This window comes from Eutrigla gurnardus (assembly GCF_963514095.1).
Source record: "Eutrigla gurnardus genome assembly, chromosome: 6".
Classification (NCBI taxonomy): domain Eukaryota; kingdom Metazoa; phylum Chordata; class Actinopteri; order Perciformes; family Triglidae; genus Eutrigla; species Eutrigla gurnardus.
In genome coordinates, this window is record NC_139920.1 from 5,395,223 (window position 1) to 5,414,936 (window position 19,714).

General features: G+C 42.2%; 2 protein-coding genes across 3 annotated transcripts in view; one reads left to right on the top strand and one right to left on the bottom strand.

Annotated features, from left to right (window-relative positions):
* The first annotated feature begins 3,205 nt into the window (after positions 1–3,205).
* On the top strand, positions 3,206–8,684 carry atpaf1 (ATP synthase mitochondrial F1 complex assembly factor 1). The gene is made up of 9 exons (XM_084010960.1): positions 3,206–3,427; positions 4,225–4,333; positions 4,593–4,655; positions 5,091–5,153; positions 5,230–5,280; positions 5,913–5,960; positions 7,772–7,867; positions 8,145–8,252; positions 8,490–8,684. The coding sequence occupies exons 1-9, from the start codon at positions 3,213–3,215 to the stop codon at positions 8,670–8,672; spliced, it is 936 nt and encodes a 311-aa protein (XP_083867086.1). The 5' UTR covers positions 3,206–3,212; the 3' UTR covers positions 8,673–8,684.
* Positions 8,685–12,504: 3,820 nt separating this feature from the next.
* rhpn1 (rhophilin, Rho GTPase binding protein 1) overlaps positions 12,505–19,714 on the bottom strand; it is an 18,350-nt gene continuing 11,140 nt past the window's right edge. Inside the window, exons 6-16 of one of the 2 annotated variants that reach the window (XM_084011687.1) lie at positions 19,270–19,347; positions 19,059–19,183; positions 18,613–18,779; positions 18,125–18,312; positions 17,876–18,032; positions 17,174–17,296; positions 16,828–17,022; positions 16,360–16,436; positions 16,107–16,253; positions 15,444–15,596; positions 12,505–15,369 (exon numbers count right to left, since the gene is read on the bottom strand). In XM_084011687.1, the coding sequence (XP_083867813.1) occupies positions 15,160–15,369; positions 15,444–15,596; positions 16,107–16,253; positions 16,360–16,436; positions 16,828–17,022; positions 17,174–17,296; positions 17,876–18,032; positions 18,125–18,312; positions 18,613–18,779; positions 19,059–19,183; positions 19,270–19,347 (1,620 nt within the window). In that variant the 3' untranslated portion in view covers positions 12,505–15,159. Of the gene's footprint in view, positions 15,373–15,443; positions 15,597–16,106; positions 16,254–16,359; positions 16,437–16,827; positions 17,023–17,173; positions 17,297–17,875; positions 18,033–18,124; positions 18,313–18,612; positions 18,780–19,058; positions 19,184–19,269; positions 19,348–19,714 lie in introns of both variants that reach the window. The other variant, XM_084011686.1, reaches the window with a different exon arrangement.

Here is a 19,714-nt window from a genome sequence, read left to right on the forward strand (position 1 = left end):
ACTGGGCTACAGAATGCAGGTATTTAATCTGGATATTAATATCTGAATACTGGGCTGCAGATTGCAGGTATTATAATAATATCTGGATACTGGGCTACAGAATGCAGGTATTTAATCTGGAAATGAATATCTGAATACTGGGCTGCAGATTGCAGGTATTATAATAATATCTGGATACTGGGCTACAGAATGCAGGTATTTAATCTGGAAATGAAGAGTATTTAAACATGTCATGTATAAAATGTTACGATAATGCCTCAAAAGGATTTTAGAAAGACTCAGATTCCAACTCGGTGCCACACACACCCGAACACACACAGACTACTGACCCAACTCTGCAGGCTTGGTGGGCTGTTATCTGCAACCAGGTCATGTTTCTTTGGTTTGGGTTGATAAATGACTTTTATGACATTAATCAACCATCAAACTGGTTGATCATTTAATGTTTATCATCTAACTAATCATTAAAGATGGGTTTGTGATGATGTATGTATGATTTTAAAAGGTTAAATATCTTCATTTCTGCTCTGTATTTGGTTTTCACATATATTTCTATTGTTCTGAATTGTGTGTGCGTGTGTGTGTGTGTGTGTGTGTGTGTGTGTGTGTGTGTGTGTGTGTGTGTGTGTGTGTGTGTGTGTGTGTGTGTGTGTGTGTGTGACTTTATGAAATACTTTGGCAGAAGCAGATTAAATAAAAAATGAAATGATAAAGCAGCTGTTCCATATTTATTACATGGAAGGCACTTAAAGGCTGAACAGGGAAATCTGTGCGTGTGTGTCGGCGTTACATGTCTGAGCATGCAGCGGCCGTGTACCAAATGTTTGTGGTTTTTGCTTTTGCTTTATTTATTTATTCATTTATTTATTTGTTCTCTGGTGAGCGGGATTACCTCTGAATTATGGAACAGTCCCCTTTCTCTCCTTAAGTAAAAAATAACATCTGTCCGGCAAATGGAGAGCTTAGTGTTTCTCTATAATTAATGGTAAAAGCCTCCAGAGCCGCACATAAAATATACATCCTCCATGCAGGACCCCCATAACAAAGAGAGAGAGAGAGAGAGAGAGAGAGAGAGAGAGAGAGAGAGAGGAGGGCAGCAGGTCAGTGAGAAGGAAGAGTGAAGCAGAGAGTCTGTCAGTGTGTTTGGGGTCACAGACAAACAAAAACAAGTCCTTCTGATAAAAGAAATCTGTCTTCATTTGACTTGTCTTATAATGATTTTATCATGTTAAATAAAATAAGTTGTTCAGAAGAAGTAGAAGAAGAAGAAGAAGAGAGAAAGTCCTCTTTCAGCACAGAAGAGATTCAAACCAACGTTATGAGAAGTTAAACTGCAAAACTCACTGCACACCTGGACAGGTGTATCTTTGTGTCTCACTGCACATCTGGACAGGTGTATCTTTGTGTCTCACTGCACACCTGGACATGGACCTGGAGAACGTCTCATTCAGACTCTCAATTCAGTTCAGATGAAAATATTTCAGTGACTTCACACAATTCAATATTTTGTTTAAAGTTTTTTTCCCGATCACTAAAGGACAGCGGGCACAGCAGCAGTTCATGTGGACCAAACTCTAGCTCATGTTTCATTGCTTGAACACAGTTTTATAAGCTCTCCACACTTCCCTCCTGACTTTAACCACTACCATACAACACTGTGGATTTACAGCACTCTGTTCAAATGTTAACACACCGCTGTCTAAACTGTAAACCTCACATTCAACACAGGATGATTTCAGCCCGCTGACTTTCAAACACTGATGATCGTAACTACAGCTGAAAACCTCAGTAGGTGTCTGGTTTTAGACTTGTAGTGAACATATATAGATATGTAATTTTACAATATGACCCAAAGGTCCAACCGGAGGAAGAGGAAGCATATGTTCAGATGCAGGAAAATGTGTTGTTGACATGGTTGTAGTCAATAATAGTAAATGACTACAGACAAATTAAAAATATATATCTATTGAAGCAAACTGCTGATTTCCATTCCTTCTTGTTTACCTAAAAGAAACTGGTCTGTAAATAAATAAAAAATAAAAATGTTCATGTTTCACTCTTTTCTTTCAAGAAAATTAATCATCCAAACTGTAAAGAAGAAAAGTGTGTAACTTGTGTGTTGATGGTAGTGTTTTTCCTCTCAGTGTATTCTGAGTGACAGTGTGTGTTGTCGTCATGACGATGGTTCACAGTGTTTCGCTGCAGACTGAGATTTACACATGTCAGAAAAAAACTGTATAACAAACACGTTTTTTAGGTAATCATCAGTTTGCTTATATACACACACACATAGTGTATATATATATATATATATATATATATATAAAGTACAGCATTCGTTACAATCTAGATCAACATGTAGATATCTTTGTCCAGAGCCACACTTTTTAAAATGAATTTTGGAAAGAACCGTTATGATCATTTATGATTCTGCAGTTTTACAATAAAAAAAAATACATCTAACATGCTGTTTCTAATGTAAGACAATGAGCCTTATCATCCGCCACCACCATCCTCTGCTTGGAGCCAGATGCACGCTGACCAGCTGCTTCGTTTATTGATTAGTGATTGAAAAATGATTGGCTGTGGAAAGTAAACACAGATGCACTCAGTCGGTCATCTGGGAAACATACGTCATTAAATTTATAGCCAGCGTGTTAGTGCACACACACACACACACACACACACACACACACACACACACACACACACACACACACACACACACACACACACACACACACAAACACACACACACGCAGGGGAAGAGAAGAGTGCATCAGTAAGAGTTTGTGTATTTGTCAATAAAGAGATATAGTGACCTCTAGTGGTCTCAGCTTGTGAGGATAACATTAAAAAACAGGCAGATAGAAGTATTTACTTTTACTTTATGTATACATGGAACCATTCTGAAAACCACTCAAATTATGTCTTGTGTTCATGAGAATGGAAAACAATTAAAAGGTGACGTCACGTTACTAACACGAATAAAAAATAAATAAATAAATAAATAAATAAATAAATAAATAATAATAATAATAATAATAATAATAATAATAATAATAATAATAATAATAATAATAATAATAATAATAATAATGGCATCGGCTCCAGACCCCCGCGACCCTGATTACAGGATAAGCGGAAGACGATGGATGGATGGAATTCGACGGAACCAATGTTTCAAAGCCGTTTCCACCGGAGAGCTATAGATGTTGGACGGGAGCGATGGAAAGATGGCGGCGGCCCTCGTTCAAATGTCATGTTTGTACCGGGGGATGTTAGCGGTCAGGGCCACCGGCATCAGGACGCTGATCCCCGGCCTGGTCCCGCTGCAGTTCCGGGCTTTCTCCGTGCGGAGGAAGCCGGACCTGGAGGAGAACCCGTATTTCAGCAAGTACCAGGACAAGATCCAGAAGCTGCGCAGGTCAGGAGCTAGCTAGCAGCTACGATAGCCGAATGTCCTTTAGAAAAGTCTTATTTTAAAACGAATGTGATGATTGACACGTTTAAATACTCGGTGTGCTATCGCAAAAGATTTCATCTAAATTCTGATGAATTTTTGACACGTTCGGCACACATTGAAAGCATCAGAAGTGTTGCCACGTCTGGACTTAACTGTAAGGTTTACAGCTGACTGATAGTCTGTCATTGCTTTGACCTAAAGTCTAACTTCTCTGGAAGCTTTCAGGGGTTCATTGTAACGTCAGCTGTTCGCCGAATTTAACACCGGTGAAAAGACGTTAACATATATATGAAAATAATCCCTCGGTTGAAACGTAGCGTCTATGAATTGAAAGCATGTCTGCTCCCTGGAGAAGCAGGATGACAGCAGCAGCAGCAGCACATTACTGGTTGCATGTATATTATATCATATTAACAGCCTTTACATGTTACACAGGCGAAGATCGATCTGAATTTAGTCTAAATATGAAACGTTGAAAAGACGTTATAGGAATTTCTTGTGGAACAATTTAAATATAATATGAAGAATGTTAATTGGATAAAATAACAATAAAATAGAAACACAATTTAGCAACTACATTAACATTTCATCCACAGTATGATGTGTCTTCTGAGTTAGTTACAAGGCATTCTGGGAAATCTTGGGAGTCTGTAACTGAAGTAGAAACATATAATATTGGAAATGATTGCTGCATGTCGCCTCATGACAATTTGCTGGTTGCTGGTGTTTCACTGATCTGCTTTGTGACTTGTTCTCAGCACCAGACCTCAGGAGTACAAGGCCCGGGTGGAGAAACGGCATGAGGCCCAGCAGGAAGTGGTGGGCCACTCGGAGCAGGCGGCGTTCACCAGGCTCATGGAGCAGGAGGTGCAGCATCACACGACCATGACTGTGTTCTGAAAGGCCTTTAATGTCAGATTGTAGTCAGAAATGTTTTCTCTGATACGATTTAAACTCTTAGAAAGGTTTGATTTTGAACTGGTGACCCGGTGAACCGTCCCGTAGCCAGACTCATGCCTCCCGTCAGCCCGGTTGTGACCTCATGACGGAGGAGAGTTAGAGTGTCTGTCTCTGGTGTCATTTGTGATGAGTCGTGATGTCACGTTTGTCGTGGGAATGTTTGCAGCTGCAGACGAAGGAGGAGTTGGCTGCCAGTGACGGGGTATCGGGGGGCTTCACAAAGAACAAGGTGAGCCCTTTAATCAGCTGATCTCACTCTTCACTTTCATTTTGTCTGTTTTATGGTTATATTAATGGGCTCCTCCTGATTACTTTTATATCGATTTAAAATATATATATAATGAAGGATAGTGAATAAATCTCAAAGTAATTACAAATGCCTCGACACAAGTCATTACATTAAAAATGATCTTCTCAAGTTGATATTTTTTTCTGACTAATGGTAAAAAAAAAAAAACAGGAAGGTGTTTAATGGACTGTGATGTGAAAGAGAGATAAAGAGCTGAAAGCTGCACATTTCTGCATTTTTCCGATCGATCAGATATGAAAATGAATCACACATTAGTCCCATTCATTTGACTAACTGAGTAATCAATGAATTGTTTTCACATCCTTTTGTCATCCTTCCATCCCGCTCTGTGGACTCACGTGTGTTGCTGTTCAGACACTTGGCTCCGTCCTCAACCTGGAAATGATCAGGGACAAGACGGGCGAGGAGGTGGCAGAGGTGGGTCTCGTTACCATAGTTTATGTGCTAGTTGGAAACCCATGCTTTGCTTTAACCTCTTGCGTTCTTCTCTCAGCTTTGGATGAAATACTACTCGACCAGAGACACGATCAGCGCCGTGATCCCGGTGAGTGGAACAACATTTAACATTCACTGATGTCATCTCCATCTTTTAATAGGGATTTTTCTTTTCACAACATGAGGTTCTAGTCAGTGTGTTTGTCTCAGGTTTGTGACTTCCTTCCTTTTTGTAGCTCTTGTTGCAGAAGACCAGTAATTATTTGTGATTTCTGATATCTCATCTTATCTGAATATTGGTGGTTGGTACAATTCTTTGTTTTTGCTTGAGAAATCCTGAACCAGTAGGTTTTGAAGCATAACGTTTTTTGTTTTTCTACACAAAACGTAAGGGTGGCGTTTTTGACTTCTTCACCCTGGGACCTGGTTTCAAAAAGTGTGTTTACAGGCACCAAACACTCCGGATCCGTGTGGACGGTTGGCCCAAATGTGAAAGACTTCTGTGTTTACACACAAAAACATCTCCGTGTGGGCGGGGCCTGAATCAAGCCCATTCTGTCCTCAATGTGTTTTTGCCATAGTTGAACTTAAGTTTTTTTCACTCTTGAGTTCTCTGTAGGTTTTCTATACACTGTGCACTAAATAGAACATTCTTTGATGAGCGTAGTGTTAGAGATCCAGCGTTGACATGCACACTGGCACATGTGATAGTGATGTAACAACGTCTTCCCCTCGTTGCAGACGCCGGTGTACGAGGTGATGTTGAGCAGATCGGCGGCGTCCCCGATGGTAAGATCGCTGCTGCTCACACTGACTCACGTTGAGCAGAAGTTCTCACAGCTTCCACTTATTCTGCTCCTCTTCTGGTGCAGACTTCTATTTCACATGTTCATGTGCTTTAATGCTCGAATGCTTCATTTTCCCATCAGGCTGTGCTGCAGCAGCTCTTCTCAACCTCAATCTCAAACACTGTTAGGGCTCTTGCCCCGCCCCCTTCCCATAACCAGCTAACAGCAGCTGTTAATGAACCAGACGATGTTATCTTGTTGCAGTAGCGCTTTGATCTGGAGCTCAAAAACAATCGGCTCGTTGGAGACAAGCCAGGCCTGCACAGAATAGATCGTTGGCGATCGCCGCACAATGCATGCTGGGTCATTTTGTGTCCGACTTGCTCTGACGTCATGCACACGTGGGCAACAATAATCTCACGAGATCAAGGAGTTGCTCTCAACCGACTGCAAGACCCGTGGCATGATGGGAAACGCCTGGCTCTCGCCTCATCTATGAGCTGATTGGCTCTTAGTTTTGACAACAAACACCAAGTAGTAGAAAATGCAAATTTCCTGTGTGAGTCTAATATTGAACGCTAGATCGTGGGCTGTTAGTCTCATGATGTGCAATTAAAGTTAAATGTGTTAACAAACATCTCATGTGGTTGATAATATTAATAATAATCATAGTAAAGACAATACAAGAAGTTATTTAAATAGACCTTATTAAAACGAGAAATTAGCCTACAGTGTTTTAAGAGGCAGACATAAAAAAAAACCGCCAGAAACACACCCATATTAAATATAGTACAGTATAACTGTCAAACTTTACTTATGTTTACTAGATTCTATGATACTGCTACCTCAACAGCAGGTACACTACTACTGTATAGTGTTTTTATACATACATTATGTTCATACATTACATATATTTATATTTTTATACTTATTTGACTCTTTCTTTCCTGACTCTTATGGAGCAGCTGCAGCTGTACACTCTCCCGAGGGATTACTAAATTATTCTGATTTCCACACATATTTATCAACAAATATAAATAAATGCAGTCGTAGTCGCAAACTACAGACGGCGGCTGAGGAGGAACATACAAGGTGATCTCACACTTTACAACAGCGCCCCTAGTGGCTTATCGATACATTACACCCATAATCACAGAGAGGCAGCAGATAACAGTCTGGTTATCGAACCGCCGGTCTTAAACTGGTGAACCGTTACTGAACAATATGAACACAATTATAACTGTTACCATGACGATCACATGTGGAATTTAATAAGGCTGAGTGAATGTAAAGTAATGATCACAGTGTTTAAATAATGACAGCAGGCTACTTCCTGGATGGTAACATGTAAGGTTTACTGTAATGAACACGTTGGTTTCCCAAGGAAGTGACTGAGATTCAGGATCAGATTCATAGATCCTGGCTGTAAGCCTGATCTGGAGCAGGCTAGCTCCACAGAATTAATCTCCATGGTAACTTATTCAATAACATATGTGACATGCTTTCGGCAACCAGATCACACATAACTTTAGCCGGGAAAAAGGGAAACCCCGGCGTAATCCCTTATCCAGGTTTTGTGCAATAGCCCCTGGATCTAAGTCGCTTTGTTTGAGGGCGTGTCATACACCTCATATGTTTACTTAGTGACATCATCACTTTATGGGAGAAAAGGCAAGATGTCAGTCGAGGCGTCTGAAGCCGTTCAGGAGCTTCTGTGGGGGAGAGGACCTCCATGTGGCCGTGGACTTCATGAAGTAATGACTAAACACTACAGGAAGCCTGCCTTCAGCCTCTCTGTGCTCTCCTTCACAGTTCCTCTACGCCTTGCCTCAGCGGGAGGGGTACGAGTTCTTCTTGGGTCAGTGGTCCGGACACGAGCTCCACTTCACCTCCCTCATCAACGTCCAGGTAAACCAGCTCTCTGAGCTCCTCACAGCTTTTATCATCACCATGTTCACTGACCAGCAGCAGCGTCATCATCCGGGCTATAAATCCTGTTTTTATGTACCTGCCAGTGATACTTGGGAAGATAGCGACATCTTTTCAGACTTGTGTCTTCAATGTTGATGTTGTCGGTAAACAATAAAATATTATGGGGGAATATAGATGAAGTGCTCACTATAGTGTTTAATATACAGAACTGGATCTCATCCTGCTCATGTTATCTCTCCCTGTTGCTGTCCAGGCGCTGGGCGAGAGCGCGCCCAGTCAGCTGATCCTCTACCATTACCCTGACCTGAAGGAGGAGAAGGGCGTGGTCCTCATGACGGCCGAGCTGGACCCCAAGTTCATAGTAAGTCCTTCAGCTGTGTGCAGGCTGTACCTTATTATGCACCTTGCTGGGTTTGTTTCCCATCATTTACTGATGATTTCCACTAGAGTGATAAGAGCCTCCTGTCCAGGTTCCATCATCTTGTGTCAGTCAGATACTGGTGTACTTTTCAAGTGTCCATATAGCATTGAACCTAGTGTATCAGACCTGGACTCCATCATTGGCTTCATGTTAAACCATCTATCCCTCCTCTTCCAGACCATCCACCAGGCTCAGTGCTTGGCCAATCAGGTGCAGCTGTTCTATGGCGCACAGAGGCAGGAGTTGTACCGATTGGTCGAGACATTTAACCACCGCCCTGCAGACTTCAAACACGCGACGGTGATAGCGGAGCTGGAACAGAGCGGCTTGGGTTCAAAGGTCGGCTCAGGGGGGTCATAGGGAGGCCAACCAGCTGACTGCAGCCGGATTCCCAGGACCTGTGGATGTGTGCTTCGTTGCTCTGCACTTCCAGGAGGATTCAGCTGTTCTTCGTGTGAAGCAGCCAATATCATTTCAAGGAGCTTCTCTGAACTGTCTGGGGCTTCATCATCTGATATCTGCTACACATCGTCATTGTGCAAACATTTGTTCCCCAGGATAAAAATGTGGTTTTGATCAGTTCTATGATGAATAAATCCCACTTTGTTCTAGCCTCCATTTAGACTTTCTAAACGTTTCTTCTGCTCCTTTTTTGTGTTTTATTTACACAAAAGTCTGAAGCCAAAACAAGTGTTTCGTTGTTATGAAGTATGGAAGAGACCATTCTGCTTGTGCTCCCCGACAATTACAATGTATGAATTTATGTTTGACATTTTCCTCCAAATAAATAAGTGTAATCAACCCGCTTGTGATTCCTAAAGTGAGTGGAGGAGCAGATCCCTCGCAAAGATGAATAAATAGCAAATTAATATCAGTCATCATTTGTTGTTAAAGTCACTTCTGTCACCAAACTGCTGAATGGAGCATGTTAGAAAAGCTCATAGCAGGTGGAGTCTGGTGGAAGCGCTGTCGCCTCACAGAGAGGGTCCCGGGTTCAATCCCCGGTTCGGGTTCCTTCTGTGTGGAAAGCATGTTCTCCCCGTGTCAGCGTGGGTTCTCTCTGGGTTCTCCGGCTTCTTCCCACAGTCCAAAGACATGCAGGATGGACCTGTCTGTCTCTACGTGTCGGCCCTGTGATAGACTGGTTACCTGTCTGTCTCTACATGTCAGCCCTGTGATAGACTGGTTACCTGTCTGTCTCTACATGTCAGCCCTGTGATAGACTGGTTACCTGTCTGTCTCTACATGTCTCCCTGTGATAGACTGGTTACCTGTCTGTCTCTACATGTCAGCCCTGTGATAGACTGGTTACCTGTCTGTCTCTACATGTCTGCCCTGTGATAGACTGGTTACCTGTCTGTCTCTACATGTCAGCCCTGTGATAGACTGGTTACCTGTCTGTCTCTACATGTCAGCCCTGTGATAGACTGGTTACCTGTCTGAGGGTATGTGACGATGTCCACACCCTTCATTACCGATGTGCTCAAAGGCAAGGAGGCATTCAAACACACATGGGAAATCCAAGGATTATCAGTTAGTTTTTTTACAATTGCTATGACAATTTTTTAAATACTTTTAACAATTTTCCTAAACTCTTAACACAGTTAGCACAACATCTGTCTGTAAGCTATACAATTAACACATGTATTGTTTTGACACAAAATGCATAAAAACCAAGACCAAAACAATGGATTCTTAACTCAACTCAACTCAACTTTATTTATATAGCACTTTAAAACAACCATAGTTGAAAACAAAGTGCTGTACAGAGACATAAAACAATTAAAACACTAAAATAAATAAAACAGACAGTAAAACAGGTATTTCATTGTTTTTAAAAGCAATTAGAAACAATAAAACAATAAATCAAAGCAGGGCCATAAAAACACTAAAACAAGAGTAAAGTCTCATGTGGAGTTGAAAGCCAGGGTTTAAAATGGGTTTTAAGACTGGTTTTAAAAATGGACAGTGAGGAGGCTTGCCTAATGTGCAATGGAAGCTCGTTCCAGAGTTTTGGGGCAGCAGTGGAGAAAGCTCTGTCCCCTCTGAGCTTCCTCTTGGACCACAGTACCTCCAGGAGCAGCAGGTCAGCTGACCTGAGGCACCGAGCAGGAGCGTAGGGTTGAAGGAGCTCAGAGAGGTAAGGGGGGGCGAGACCATTTAAAGACTTAAAAACAAATAAAATAATCTTAAAATGGACTCTAAAATGCACAGGCAGCCAGTGGAGGGAGGCCAGGACTGGAGTTATGTGCTCCCTCTTACGCGCTCCAGTTAGGAGGCGAGCGGCTGCATTTTGCACCAGCTGGAGATGTCCTAGGGAGGACTGGCTGACTCCAAAATAAAGTGCATTACAGTAATCCAGCCGAGATGTTATGAAGGCGTGGATTACTGTCTCAAAGTGCTTTTGTGCAAGGAAAGGCTTCACCGTTGCCAGCTGCCTAATCTGAAAGAAGCTGGACTTCACTACAGCTAACTAATTTGCCGATCCAATTTAAAATCACTGTCCATTTTAAAACCCAAGCTTGTCACTGTTGGCTTTACATAGTCTGTCAAAGGGCCCAAGTCAATGGGCGAGGGTTCACGAGAGCTGCTTGGGCCAAACACCATCACTTCTGTTTTATTTTCGTTAAAATTTTAAAAGTTTAAGACCATCCAGGCTTTGATGTCTTCAAGACATGACAGAAGTGGTGTGAGGGAGAAACCATTTGTTTTCTTCAGAGGCATGTATATCTGACTATCATCGGCATAGCAATGAAAAGCGATGCCATGCTTTCTCAGGATGGAGCCCAGGGGTAATAAATACAAGGAAAAAAGCAGCGGCCCTAGAATGGACCCCTGTGGAACCCCATACAACAGTGGAGCAGTTGTATGGGGTTACACTCATGCTTCTGTCAGCCAGATATGATTTTAGCCACAGTAGAGCAGTACCACGGATACCCACTAGGCGGTGTAACCGAGCCAATAAGGTGTTGTGGTCCACAGTGTCAAAGGCTGCAGTTAGGTCCAACAGAACAAGAATTACATGGTCACCAGAGTCATTAGCCGTGAGAATGTCATTAAAAACCCTTAATAGAGCTGACTCTGTGCTATGCAGAGTTTTAAAACCGGACTGAAAGACCTCCAGGACACCATGCTCGTCTAGAAATGGCTTTAACTGAGCATGAACAACTTTCTCTAAAATTTTTGAAATAAAAGGCAGCTTGGAGATGGGTCTGTAATTGGCCAGCACACTACGATCCAGGCCAGGTTTCTTAAGTAGTGGCTGCACCACTGCATGCTTAAAACTCAGGGGGACAACACCAGAAGACAGACTGCCGTTTATGATAGCCAGGACTGACTGCCCTATACAAGGAAAAACCTCTATAAAGAGACGAGGAGAGACAGTGTCACAGGGAGAACCTGAAGGCTTATATGGCAGACCAGATCTTCTAAAAATGACAGAGACACAGGCTCAAACTTGTCGAGAGCTACAGAACAAGGAGCAGAGTCCGAGGGGTCGGATGCAGGAGCTGAGATGAGAGCCCTAGCAGTAGCAACCTTATCAATAAAAAAGTGGAGGAAGCTATTGCACATTTCAGGCGATGCCTCCACGCTGACAGGCTGTGGAGCATTTAGAACAGTGTCAATGGTCTTAAATAGCACCCGTGGGTGCTATTTAAGACCATCGTGCTGCCTAGCCGCACGAGCTGCCTCATTGAACCACGGCTCAGGTTTAGTTTTGGACTGCACAGTTTTTATTGGAGCCACAGAGTCCAGAATGGTACAGCAGGAGGAATGAAACCAGGAGCTGAGCTCCTCTGTGTTAACAGAAGCGGGACGGTCACAGAGCTGATTAAAGGCAGCAGAGAAATCACCAGCAGTAGAAGAGTTAAAAATCCGACGTTTCTGAACAGGAGCGCCAGTTTTAACCTCAGCACAGGAAAAAGCAACTTCAAACAACACAGGCATATGATCAGAAATCAGATTGTCACCGATTTCCAAGTTACACACAGATAGACCATAAGAGAGGACGAGATCTAATGTGTGTCCTTGTTCATGTGTGGGACCAGACACACACTGCACCAAATTAAATGACTCAATAAGGCCTAAAAACTCCTTCACCAACAACTTTTCAGGACAGCACATGTGAATATTGAAGACCCCGAGAAAAAACACAAAATAGATCATAGATTCAACACACAAATACACAAATACAATAAAGCAGTTTCTGTAATTCCATCTGATGTTTGTGTTTTTTATGACATTGTGCTATGATTGACTACATTTTCCTGTTGGATGTGTAAGTGTTGGGAAGACGTATTATTGTATTTTGAAAATGAATGTTGGAGTTTAGTTAACAATGTGTGGTATTGAGCATGAATTGAAAAATTATCCTTTTGGCAATTGTGCGTGGTGGGTGTGTTGGTGCGTTAAGAGTTTAGGAAAATTGTTCAAAGTAAATTGTTTGATGTTTTATATTAACTGTAAGTGTGCGCTATGCTTCTGTCTGCTCTTGATGTTTAAATGCCCTCTAGTGGTCATAAATTCCACAGCTCCAACACTGCACTCCCACTTAATTTCTGCCCCAAATGTTTGGCAGTTCTCTGGTCAGCTTTTGGTTGTGCAGTGAGGCAGCGGTGAGGGACCATAATGCCTTGCTGCTGGAGACCAAATGAGGAAACTCGGCATGTAGTTGTGAATGTACAAATGTAAAAGCAGTGAGTTTAAATACTTCCACAGAATACGAGTGCAATAATGAAAACCTAAAAGACAAAGTTTTGTCTGTGAACAGTGAACACTAATATGTCATTTAAAGCCAACAGTCAACGCTGCAGAAACAGAGCGTCTCCACAGAGAACTACATCTGGATGTGATTTAATTCACCATTTTCAAGTCAGAGATAACCTAACTTCTATTCATGTGCGTTAGATATATGTGCTGTATGTGCTATGACATGTCGTTTTCCATTAGGGCAGAGTGAACTCATCACAACACGTCAGGGACATTCAATGATGGTAGTAGTTCAATTTTCAATTTTATTGTGGAAAAAAATATGGAAAAAAAACACTGTGCAAATCCCCATAATGCAGTCATTCACGGGGATGTTCAGATCAGAAACACAAACAGACAGACGTTTACTTACTCTTCCAGGGAAGTTACTTTGTGATCACAGCATGTAAACCTTGTATCCTTACAAGCACAAATCCATTTCATGATCACGTGAATAAAAAGATACTATTTTGCAATCTTTGTTTAAAATGTCAACACTTTTTTTTTTTTTTAAGAATCGCTACACTTTTTTTCATGAATACAGAAAACAAAGCACATCACAGAACAACGATGTCATGTGAAACCAAACATAAGAAATCATTTGTTTGTCCCCTCTGGCTTTCCTTACTCGCCCTGTGGACCACCATGGCACGAACATTGTTCAGGAAATACAAAAGGACACAGGTCATGGCAAAAACTGTGATTTGCTACAATTCTCACATTTCTAGTTATATCAAAATCTACAAACAGTTAGAACAATGTAAATTAAAACATTTTTCCTCTAACATCCTGGTCTAAGGTTCTAATTCTAGACAAATGCTTTTTTTCATTTCAAATACACACCACCTCTCCACATGCTCATTATTGCAGTCACAACTACATTATTAACAACAGATTTGTCCTTTTCAATATTCACAGTGCATTAAAATACCCAAACTACAAAACAGCTGATCAACACCGCTGAGGTGCTTTTTATCAACAATGACAAAACTAAAACAACAAAAACATTTCTAGTAGAAATATAATGTGAAGTATCAGGATGAACTGGTCTGGAGTCAGTGGTTCAACAGTGTTCTGGACTTAAGGATCATAGAAGATGTATAAGACACAATAATTATGGTACTTGCTTTTCCATTCTTTTTACAACTATTGACCTTACAATATTTTGTGTAAAGTTAAGTAAATAAGCAAATGTTTTCCTTCACTAAAAATGTTGCTTTTCTGAAGCATCAACTGAAGCATCAAGTCAGCAAATATGACGTGGCGTGAACCCAGTGTCGCCAGCCGTGGTGAGGAACCTTAATGGTCAATAAAGGTGGACTCATCTTTCCACAAACCCGATTCCAGATCCTTGTTATCTCCAAAAAGTTTGCTCGTCTGAATCTGGGTTTAAACAATGTTTGTTTCCCTGTCAGATCTCAACGTTCACACGCCGTTTGCATCCTTAAAAACTAGGTCTGTTTGTTTTTCCAATAATGAATTCTGACTTCCTGTTAGCCTTTTGTTCATTTACGTATTCACTAAATGTTTGGAAGGACTCTTCTTAAAGAGTCAGTCTTTGACTGCCCGGCGTCCTCTCTGACAGAAGTCCAACCAGCATCAAAAACACATCTGCTTCCCCCAATTTGTCGGTCAAATCACTTTTTTTTTAGGAGACCAATGCAGTCTATAAAGATTACAAACTGAGCTCTGTCTCAAAATAATTCATAGCAATTTATTTTTAAGCATTTATAAATGTTCTTATGTTCTGTCTCAACCCACCTTCGGACTCCAGGGCGGTACGCAGCAGGAGTACAGCATCATTAGACTCAAAACTGATTGTGGCAGCAATAATAGGATCTTCGCTTGGTAAAACTGAGTAAAAGGCTACATGTTAGAAGGTGATCTACCTGGTATGTGTACAAAAAAGTAGCCAGGAATAACTTGAGTGGACCAACCGTGTGCCTTTTGTCTTCGAGCTCTCTGCAGCAGCAGCAGCAGCAGCAGCAGCAGCGACTGATGTTTCCTGGTGGAGCACGACTGTCGGACTGAATGTGGTCCTCGTCGTACCTTGTGCTCCCCTGCTGGGATTCCCTGAGTGGTTCTCTGCAGTCCTGTCTCAGTACATGGCCTCGGTGTCTCGGATGCTTCCGAACGACAGACTGAAAGTGCTTCCTAGTCTCTTGGGGACCACGCCTCCTTCCCTCTTCTTCTTTCTGTTCCAGTTCAACAAGGAGGCGGAGCTCTGGCCCTTAGCCCCACCCAGCAGACGCTGCCGAGTGTTTTCCTTATCGCTGCTGTGGGACACCAAGATGGCCCTCCTGTCCACCTGCTAACACACACAGGTAAGCACACACACATTGAAAGAGCAGCCACTGACGTCTCACACACACACGTACTTACCTGTGTATCATGTGAGTGTAATGTGACCACGCTAAGCTCCACCCCTCTGTCGCTACAGCTCTTTAGCATGTGGACCACCTCTCCGTGTTTGGCCCATTTACAGTCCTGTCCATCCACAGCTACTATGTAGTCTCCTTCCCTCAGGCCGGCCTCCTGTGTGTCACAGACGGAAGGAAAACAGTGAAATCCATCTGTTGATTAATGATTGGATTTGTCATGATGCTAAGGTAGATCACTTTATTATATTATATTCTACATAAGGCTGCTTGTTTCCAGATATCACAGGGGAACAATATAAAAACATGCCCAGGAGCAGATTTAATTTAATTCAGTTTAAAAAGATTTTCAGGTGGATTTTATGTCTGCACGAACCAAAGACTACTGAGTTTCCTGCTGCCACAAGAAAACAATGTGCAGCTAAAATCTTTCATTAAGAAGCACATGGGGTGAAAACTCCAAGAAATGAGCTGCAAATGATAGATTCATCTCTAAAAAAAAGAAAGAGAATGACCAAAAGACAGTAGAGATAAATTGCTTCTTTCCCTTAAACATCTCATGTATCCTAGTAAAGGAGAATGAGAATATAACTTTTCGGCTTCTAACCATCTCAGCTCGTAGTTTTACAGGATGTTAGAAGATGAAGGTCCGTGGAGTTGCTCTTACCGCTGCACAGCCTCCAGGCAACACCCCAGCCACCAGCACAGGGGAGTCTCCTCTGAGCGTGAGACCCAGTCCTCCTTCTCTCCTCTGCAGGCCGATCACACGTACCGGGCCCCAGCGAGCCCGGGCACAAAACACTGACAGAGGGCCCTGCAGCACATGGAAGAGTCTCTTCAGCTCCGGGCCCAGCAGCTGCTGCTTTGGTTTTCAATGGCTAACTTAATGTCAGGCTGTTCCTACAATGAATATGTCTCACCAGTCTTTGGAAGATATCCGTAACTTGGACTGTAGAGAAGTTGGTTGGAGTGATGTCTGGTTTCTGATGGGTTTGAGCTGTCAACAAAACAAACCACAATCACCAGCTGTCTCCCAATTCAGCCCCGCATCCTTCTGAGGACGCATCCTTCAGAGGACGCATCCCTCTGAGGACGCATCCCTCTGAGGACGCATCCCTCTGAGGACGCATCCTTCTGAGGACGCATCCCTCTGAGGACGCATCCTTCTGAGGACGCATCCTTCTGAGGACGCATCCCTCTGAGGACGCATCCCTCTGAGGACGCATCCATCAGTTGGATCCTCTGAATCCGAGAGAACGAAGCCAGATTTCCCAGCTGCATGTGAAGGAGCCTTTGAAGTGGGACAGCCTTGTCTGAGTGGCTAATAGGAACACAGCTACCTGTAACTGTAGAATCAGATTATTGGTATGACTGAAACAGATGCTTACACTGTATCTCTGGAGCCTCTGCGGTTTCATCGAAGTCGTCCTCTCTGTCCAGCTCAGAGTACTTGTCCAGAGAGCGTTTGTGTGTGAGAGACAGCACGTCCTGCAGGATGTCCATCTTCCTCAGGATCTTACACAGACTGTGGACACGCATGGCCTCCTCATGTCTGATCACTGCACGCCGCAGGTGTGCTTTACCTGCAGACATGTACATGGAAGTAGACATTGTCTTAAAAAATACTACTTTTAACTAGTGGTATACTTGGTATTACTTCCCTGATGTGAAATGTCTTTCTCACACACAGATGAACTAAACTAAACTAAATAAAAACTGAGTCCACAAACTCACCAAGCTTTCTTCTTGTTTCAGGGTCTCGTAAAATCAGTCCGAGTGGTGGCCCCGCAGGAATGCTGACATAGAAGTGGAGGAAGGCCTTCTGTGCTTCCTCATCACACTCCTCCTCAGCAGACACTAGAGAACAAGACATTGTTTTGGTAAGGTTGACCAAATGGCTGACTCCTGTGAAAGCCAGTGAAATTCATTCAAATACACCTACAATTTCCAAAGATGCTTAGTCTCATTTTCACATTGCTGAGGCAGCTCTTAGTTTGACTGATGTCCTGCCACAAGTTTAAAAGATAATATTGCAAAACTAAATCACTTCTTAAAACACATTTTTATAGACTTGCTTTTATGTGATCTTTTTAAATTGTATTTTTATTTCTGTATTTATTTTTATCTTAGTGTCTTTTAAGCTAATCGTTTCTCTTGCTATTTAGATGTGGATACATGTGTATGCCTTTGCTCTGTCCAAAGCACATTGTAAACTTGTTTTTAAAGGTGCTATATAAATAAAGTTAGTATTATAAAACATTACCAAGTGAACTGGGCAATGCCTGCTGATGCATATCCTTTTTCTGTCTCTCTTTATTATTATGTAATGTGTTTATTTTCTCTTTTTACGAGATCATTAAAATGAAAACAACTGAATGTGTCTGAAGAGTTTGACAAAGTATGAAGGTGAAATATTGTGTGTGGTTGGGTGCTTACACATGTGATCGCAGAGAGCAACAGCGGCGTAGTAATGCGAGAGGGCACGGAAGTGTTCAGATTTGACCTGAACCATGGACGCCCATGAAAAAGGCACGTAGTCCTTCATCAGAGGCTGCGTCATGGTCTGCTGCACCAACAAGTAGACGTCTGACACCTACAGGACACGTCGGCATGCACAGTGAGGAGCACAGGATATATAATATCTAATAATAAGAGTAGCAACCAACCAGAGACGTGCTAACTCACCCGTGCAGCCTCCTGGGCCAGGCGGAGTTGGGAAGTGAAGTGTGTGTCCTGAGTGGTGAGTGTGACGCGCTCAAACACACACTCCTGCACCTGGGAAACCATCAGACGTACCAGCATGCAGAGCGACGGGCCGCTCATGTCCAGACTGGGAGCGTTGGAGAAATTCTCTTTAAGGTAATTAAATGCACCTAAAACACAGATATGCAAATACAATTATTTAGTTTGTTAGTTGATTTATCGTAGCATTCATCAAGCAGAAATGTCACACCTTCGCTGAGCTCAGCCTCTGATATTAGTTATAGGTTATATTATTAGAACTTGAATATATATATATATATATATATATATATATATATATATATATATGTGTGTGTGTGTGTGTGTGTATGTGTGTATTTTCCAGTCTCAGCAGCAATGCTTCCCGTATGTTTGGACAGTCTAACTAACAAGGGACACTTGAAGTGGAGTAGGGGTGTGTGTTTCCTCACCTGCAGCTCTCTGAAAGGCCTCTATCGCTCGGTCTATGCCAGCGGCTGCAGAGCGGTCTTGCCGTGCTCCGATCTGCGTATACAGCGCTCCGATATTGAACAACACACTTCCTTTCTCGAAGGCCAACGTACGCTGAGACGAAGGGACGCCTGTCAGGGAGTCGTACCTGGAGGCAGAGCGGGAAGAACACGTTGATGGATATCTCTCTCTCGCTCTCTCTGTGTGAGTCTTTTTAACCTACTATACTGATGACGTCTCTATGACATGCTACAATATTGATAAACTATACTATTTTTAGCCCACCTTATGATGCATTTTTTTTTTTTTTTAGAAAAACATCTTTATGGCATATTATTCAGATTTTTTAATGACATTTGTTATGTTATACTATTTTATTGCATACTATATTACCACTCTTTGACATTAAAAAGGGCTCCGGGCCTACCAGTGGAAGTGCACACCCAGGTTCCTGTGTAGGGGGAAGAAGCGCTGGTCCAGGTAGTACAGCTGGTTGTAGTACTCCATCAGTAGCTCCAGACCGGCCTGGTTACGACTGGGTGTACGCATGGCCTGATCCAAACGACAACATACATTTATATCTAACGTCTCTTTCTTTCCACAACCCTCATGAATAAAAAACAGATGCATTTCTGAACCTGTCTGAGCTCCATGAGCTCCCTGATCTCCTTGTCGTACAGAGCGCTGTCCTCGCCGTAGTGCTCACAGATGAAGTCCTGCCAGAGGAAACAGACATGATGACAAACCTATTTCAGAGCTTTTGGTGCCCTCAGTATTGTATGACAAATTCTTTATTGTAGAGATTTCGTTTTATTATTTGTAGTTGGATAATCAAGCTTTCACACATATTGAAGTAATGCTTATAGGTCAAATTTGTGATGAAATGCAACTTCCTCTCAGAATTTTTCATGTGAGGAAAGAAAGTTTTGAATGTGGTGTTTGATATTTATCACAATAAAAAAACAGTTGCTTAAAAGCTTAAAACTGCTTGCTTGTAAAATCAGGATAACAATGTTCCTCCTCTACCTTTTTGTAATATTTAAACATTAACTGTTTCTCTTGGTAATCTCTCAAAGATCTCAT

Coding starts and splice junctions, on each gene's coding strand:
- atpaf1 (XM_084010960.1), top strand. CDS start 3,213: ATGTTGGACGGGAGCGATGGAAAGATGGCGGCGGCCCTCGTTCAAATG. Junction 4,334..4,592: donor CCAGGCTCATGGAGCAGGAG/GTGCAGCATCAC, acceptor GAATGTTTGCAG/CTGCAGACGAAGGAGGAGTT. Junction 5,961..7,771: donor GATCGGCGGCGTCCCCGATG/GTAAGATCGCTG, acceptor TCTCCTTCACAG/TTCCTCTACGCCTTGCCTCA.